General features: G+C 37.8%; 1 protein-coding gene across 1 annotated transcript in view; it reads right to left on the bottom strand.

The window, feature by feature from the left end:
* LOC122092404 overlaps nucleotides 1-942 on the bottom strand; it is a 1,801-nt gene extending 859 nt beyond the window's left edge. Inside the window, exon 1 of the mRNA XM_042662713.1 lies at nucleotides 2-942. Coding sequence (XP_042518647.1) covers nucleotides 2-561 — 560 coding nt within the window. The 5' untranslated portion in view covers nucleotides 562-942. The remainder of the gene's footprint in view (nucleotide 1) is intronic.
* Nucleotides 943-6,582: the final 5,640 nt, after the last annotated feature.

Here is a 6,582-nt window from a genome sequence, read left to right as displayed (position 1 = left end):
TAAAGGTGGTGGAAATTCCCGAGAATTCACCTTTGAAAGCTGTGGCAGAGACGATTTTGATCGTTCTTTCACTCTGTCATAGTTCGATGAGTTAATAATAATTTCTTCTTCGCTGATATCAGAACCCGTTTCCGACCCCAAATTCTCCGTACACATCTCCAAGCTTTTCTCGCTAAGCTGCGAAGAGGTACGCTTCACAAGAGGATGGATATAGAGCTTCTCCTTCTCGTCCTTCTCTTTTGCTGCTACTGCTGGTTTGGGATCCTGAGAGGTATTGACAAGAGCTTGGATGCAGCTCCATCCACCCATGTCACTGCCATTGGAGCAGAATTGGTTCTTTTTGTTCTTATCTCTATCAAAATCGCTGCAGTTGTTGTTGCTTTCTAGTTCCTCGTTGTTGCTGTTCTTCTCTTGCTGGAATTTCTCAGAATCAGAATCAAAGATGCGAGCTTTCCGAGCACAACTGAGTGATCGGGCGCAGTAAGGTCTAGTTGCACTTACTTTGGGCCAGGGCTCGAGAAATGAAATTGACTGCAAACCTTGGCACACCACGGACGACATCACTACAATGGCAGTTGCTCCGGAAGAAAAAAAATGTAATCTTTATAGATTGATCAGAAAATAACAGAGGAAGCAGAGCAAAAAATACAGACTAGTTTTTTGGGTTCTGGATTAGAATGCAAAAGAATTGTGTGTCCACAGAGATTGATGGTTGAGAAGGAAGATGAATTTGAGGTTTTAAAACAAACCCATCTGGAGATTTTGGTGGAAATGCAGAGAGAAGAGGAGAAAAGACTGAAGAAACTGTAAAGGGAAGAGAAGTGGAGAAGTGGAGAAGTGGAGAAGTGCAGAAGGGAGAGGGAGAAGTGGGAAACATGAGAGATAAGTGAGAGGTGGATGTGTGTATTTGTAGTGCCCAAGCCAAAAGTGAGCAAGTGGGGACTAGGGAGTGAGGAGACTATGCACTCATAAGAAGGAAGAGAGAGAGAGAGCTTTTCTTTTCCCCCACAATTACATGAATTCTACAAACTCTGCCACACATTTGAAAAGTCTATACCATATAGCAGTGCTGTCTTATGGGTCTGCTTCTGGTTACAGTTGGATTGGAATAAAGTATACATAAATTCCATATTCTTTATTCCAATCCAACTGTAATGGAGGAGATCCCATATGGAGAGCTCTCACTATATCATTACTAAGAGAGAAAAAAAAAAGTTCAACGAGAGAAGGGAAAGAAGGTAGATGTTCTCATCAGTTGGTTCTTGTGGATTTGTGCTGGTAGCTGATTTACCATCCCATTACTCAAGTGAGAAAGTGGGGCTTTTGTTGAGGTGTGTGTGTGTGTGTGTGTGTGTGTGTGTGAGAGAGAGAGAGAGAGAGAGAGAGGTTCAGCTTTAATCCAAAACAAAATTGAGGAGAGAAACAACAAAAGTTTGCATTGGTTCTATTGGGTTTGCATTGGTTGGACAGAAAATGGGTTTCAATAATATTCTATTCTATTTCTCATGTGGGAAAAGTGGGACTTTTGTTAGGGGTGCAACAGGCTGGGTTGGGCTTGGTTTCTAAAAACCCTACCCCAACCCTGAGTCCCTTTAATTGGGCCCAAACCTACCCTGACAAAACTTCAACCCTGACCCTACCTTTTAGGGTTTAACCCAATCCTTACCCGTCTGATTGGTCCTGATTTTTCATGGTCGGGCTGGCCCTCAGGGCCAAAATTTTTGGATTGGTACTAGTTCGGGATCAAGGTGGGCTAAGGACGGGTTCGGGCAATTAGGGCCAAACTTGCACCCCTAACTTTGAGGACTTGTCAGAGAGAGAGAGAGAGAGAGAGACAGAGAGACCTCAATTCTAAAACGACAAGCTTTCCTGCTTGGTCTCCCTACCCTTCCATAAGAAAGCCAACAAAACCATAGATTCTCTCAAATATCTTGTGGAACTGATAGCGTCTTCCCATCTTCCTTGAATAAACAGATTTTATTCATATTTCTCTAATCTGTCTTGGAGTCAAAACTAAAACTGAGGCTATGTTAGGCTATGTTTGGAAGGGGAAAAAAAAATTTAGCTGAAATCCCCCCCCCCCTTTTTTTTGTTTTCCTCTTTCCTTTTTCCTTTTTCCTTTTTCCTTTTTCCTTTTCATAACCACAACCATTGTAACTTCTAGATGAAATTAATAAAATACCCATTATGTATTGGGATCCAGCATCCAAGTATGAAGTCACCCAAGCATTAGTACAATCCCAAAAACTGTGACGCAGGTAAAATGTCCATGACTCAATGAATTAAATAAGAGAAAAAGACAATGCCAATGTGTAGATTTCATCCCACACCCTCACATTTTATGTCATGGTCCCTCTTTAAGAATTGTTTTCAATGACAATTGCTGGTAAGAAACTGCACTCTAGGCGTCGTGAGAAACCTTCTTCCACTAGACAATTTCATAGATTATTTAAGAGTTATTAAACAATAAATTTTTTTTTTTTGGAGTGAAGATTCCACAATTAAAAAAGGATGTATCTAATGCATAAGGCTCCTTCACATGTGAGGTCAAGGGGCAAAAATTACACAACCTTATCCTGAGAATGTCGAAAGGTTGTTTTGACAGCTTGACCACGAGATTGCTACATTCGTACTTTACCATTGAAAACTCCACAACTATCAACCAAAATAGCAAAAGCAACCTCATTGTGGGGTTGAAATTAGAGTCGTCAAAGGTTGGTTTGGTCTGGTTTCAATTGGGCTGAACCAATCTTTGGCCTCAATTAGGTCAAACAAAAACCAGCCTTAGAGTCCAATTTGGTTGTCTTTGGGTAGGGTTGGGTTAATGTGTTATTATTGTCAGTTTGTTATTGGGTTGGTTAGGTTCAGTTTTTCTTCTTCCATATATATAAAGAATGAGAGGGTATTTTCAGCCCGGTAGCATAGCAGGCAAGAGCCAATGGGCATCCATTATCGGTTCAATCAATAGGGGCAAATAGATCCTTTCTTGGGGGAGGAGAGAGATGGAAAGAGGCGCTAGCAAAGACTACGTCCCTAGACACGAAACATTCTCCCATAAAGAAAAGTACAAAAACCTAGTTTGATTTTTTCGGTTTTTATCTGGTTTGGTTCAATGTTCTATTGGTTTGTGGTTTTACAGATTTGGAAAATCCCATACCAAAGCTGGCCCAATAAGAATTTGGTTTGGTTATCTCAAGACTGAAGCAGTCGGTTTTTGTCCGTTCAACCGGCTAGGGCTGAATTTTAACACTTCTAGTTGAAAACAAAACAATAATATGAATCAACTTAACAGATCAAAATTTGGATAAAAATATTTTGTGGTACATGATATAAGATTCTTCTTTCACATAAGCATAAGGCTCATTACCTCATGAATCAATCAAGTTACTCAAATGGCCATGAACTCAAGTTGAATTTATGATCTTGAAAATGGTTGATAAGTGAATATGTTCTACACTGTTTCTTCTCTCTCTCTCTCTCTCTTAAATAATAAAGAAGACCTCAATTAAAAACGGTTAAAAATCATAAGACCTACTTTTACAAAAATAATAATAATAATAATAATAATAATAATAAAAGAGTTGATCAGCTTTAGCCCAAAATTTTAGTAAAAATTATAATTTCTATGATAAAAAAAAAGTAGGTGAGTATCAATGAATTTAATAACATAGATTAAGTGAATTTGATTAGTTATTGTACAACCGACAAATGGTAAAGAATCCATTGATAAGTAATTAAATAAAACTGACAACCTCCTTTGTTTCTTTTTCCTTCTTTTGTTTCTATTCCTTGTCCGAAGGACGAGGTCCTTCTTTTTCCTTTGTATTCCATCTTGAAATTTAGTCCAGAAGACTAGTGTCCTTACTTTGATTTCTGTTCTTTCTATTTCAAGCAAAGAACCAACATCCTACAATGCTTTCGGCCTGGCCTTTTATTAGCCAACCATGTCAAGAATCTCTCTCTCTCTCTCTTCATGTGTCACTACTTTCAATCTAACTGTCTCATTTAAAACATGTAAGCTTGTTTTAAGTTTTCGAGGAATAAACCAAAAACTTCACAATCAATATCACTACTAATAGTTAGTACACAATGCTCAAGTGAACATGGAAGATAAACTACAGCTATACTGGCACAAGTGTGAAGCCCCCGTGAATGGCGGCTGTAACTATTATGGTCCTAAGGTAGCAAAATTTCTCGTCGGGAAAGTTCCAACTTGTACGAAAGGTGTAACGATAAAAGCACTGTCTTGGAGAGAGGCTAAGTGAAATAGACATATCTATGACAATGTGGATTACTTGCATACAGAAAGATCCTATGAAGCTTTATTGTTCCTTTGGTGAACTACAACCCTTTATAACTTGTGGGTTTATTGCCCCTTACATTAGCAAAAAGGCAATGCTATACAACCATAAGTAACCAGATTTGCAATGCTATACAACCATAAGTAACCAGATTATCTGTTTAAATCCCAAGCTTTATTACTTAGCACAGAAATTAAAAGCAACCAGTACCTTCGTAACTTACTAGAAGACCATCAAAAGAAGATCAAACTAGTGGAACTCAATGTACAGCTCATGCTCACCTCAAGAATGGCTTGACTCATGATACTCTTCATTGATTGGAAATGAAATACTTGTACCTTGTCACTCTTTAATCTGTAATAAATAAATATATTGGGTTGTACCATTTGAGCCTGTCATCTTTCTTCTTAATCACTTTTCCATTAGTACAAAACCCACTTCTCTTAGCCCAACAAAGAACACCACACGAGTGACCTACACAACTTGAGCTTCTACTATTGAACATTTCAAAGTTAAAAACCTTTGAACTACTCCAAACCCATTGGTTTTTGGTGCTTACCAGATAAGATACAACTGAGATTTTGATATGGAAAAAAAAAAGTCAAAAATTGTCAATGGGAGGACTACAGCCACCAATCAGAGCTTCTAGATCAAACTTTTTTTTGAGTCCAATATATGGCCACTACCACCCAATAGGAAAAGGGTCCATTTGTTTTCTTTGATAATCCAAAATATTTTTATGGATTAGATCTTCATGACAATACAATCAGGTCAGTTTTGTTTGTAGGATAATTATGAGAAGTCTGAAATAGTGAACAATGGTGAGATGGTCACCATTGTTTCTGTTCTTCTTCTTCTTCTTCTTCTTCTTCTTCTTCTTGTCTGTTTGAACTTGATTAAATTAAACCAAATTGGTTATATCATCATAGTAATAAATGGTTGTTAATATCATAATCATGAATTACTGTTCAATCTCTACCGACCTCCACCACCATCGAAAGGGGGACGTATCTCTTTTATGATGACGATAGGACAATTAATTTAGATGCTTAAACCCAATCAAAGTCTCTAATGAAATTCCCCTCACATGTGGTCCTAAAGAATATGCCATGAAACATGGAACAATACTTAATGATCTATGTCATAGGGTGGTTGTAAACAGGAAATGCTTTTGTTCTGTAGCTCTACTTCCCAGTACAAAAGCCTCTTTCTTAAGGGTTAGTGATGAGAATATGTACCTTTTGCCCATCTCTGTAAACCCATACCAATCAAACTTTCAGTCTCAATTCACCTTTGCTTTTATTCTAATCTAGCCAACTAAGGGAAAAGGGAGCTCTTAAACTAATTAAGGATAGTTAGATTGCTTCTTTCATCAGTGTCCCTTGGCCCCAAGTGAAACCTTAAAGTTGGCCTTGATTTGTCCACCTTAATTATGATTTCTTTAAGACTAATAAGAAAGTTAAAGTAATCCACTTCGTGGCTTACACAAGCATGTGTGTGTAAGTAAGAGCACTCTCTTACCTTTTGACCATGTTAGTGGTATCTTTATCTCCCTCCATTGTTCATCCTCGTTTACTTATTTAGAACTAAAAAGGCGAGTCTACGTAAACCATGCAGACATGGCAAGTAGCTAATGGTCATGTCATTGCTAACCACGATATAAACACGAAATTATAACTCCTAAGCACAAGAAAATCTATATATACAGAATGTAAAATGTCATTGTCGAATCAAAACTTTACAGACGGTGTATAGACATTGATTGAATCTAAACTGAATTGCATGATTACCTTGCATCCTTGAAGAAAATATCTATTGCTTTATCAACTCCGACGGAGCTATCAGCAGACATTAATTTCTCATCTGTCTGGTCAAAAGAGTAAATAGCTAACAAAACCACCATTAAGGAATCTCTTATACATGTTTGCTCATAAGGAAACTAAAGCAATTTTGGATAACCTCTTCATAGTTTTCTATGCAAGCTAAAGGACAGGGGGACAATGAATTGAGCTACCTTGTCAACTAAGCTTCTGAATTAAATAACTTCAAGGAACAGTAGAGTCCAGATAGAAAATTAAGGAAAACAAGTTCTATATTTTTTTTTTTGGGGTGTGGGGGGGGGTGGTGGGTGGTGGGTGTGGGGGTGGTTGCTTCAAGAAAATGAAAATTAACCTTCAGGAATTGTAGAAGATAAATCAACTTAGAAAAGCCTGGTAAACTGGCACTGATCCATGTAATACCCAAAATTAGCGGATACAAATCTATTAAACACTCAAATCAA

This window comes from Macadamia integrifolia, chromosome 10 (genome assembly GCF_013358625.1).
Source record: "Macadamia integrifolia cultivar HAES 741 chromosome 10, SCU_Mint_v3, whole genome shotgun sequence".
In the NCBI taxonomy this organism is placed as follows: domain Eukaryota; kingdom Viridiplantae; phylum Streptophyta; class Magnoliopsida; order Proteales; family Proteaceae; genus Macadamia; species Macadamia integrifolia.
The sequence above is the reverse complement of the archived record's forward strand: the minus strand, read 5'-3'. Positions and strand labels throughout refer to the sequence as shown.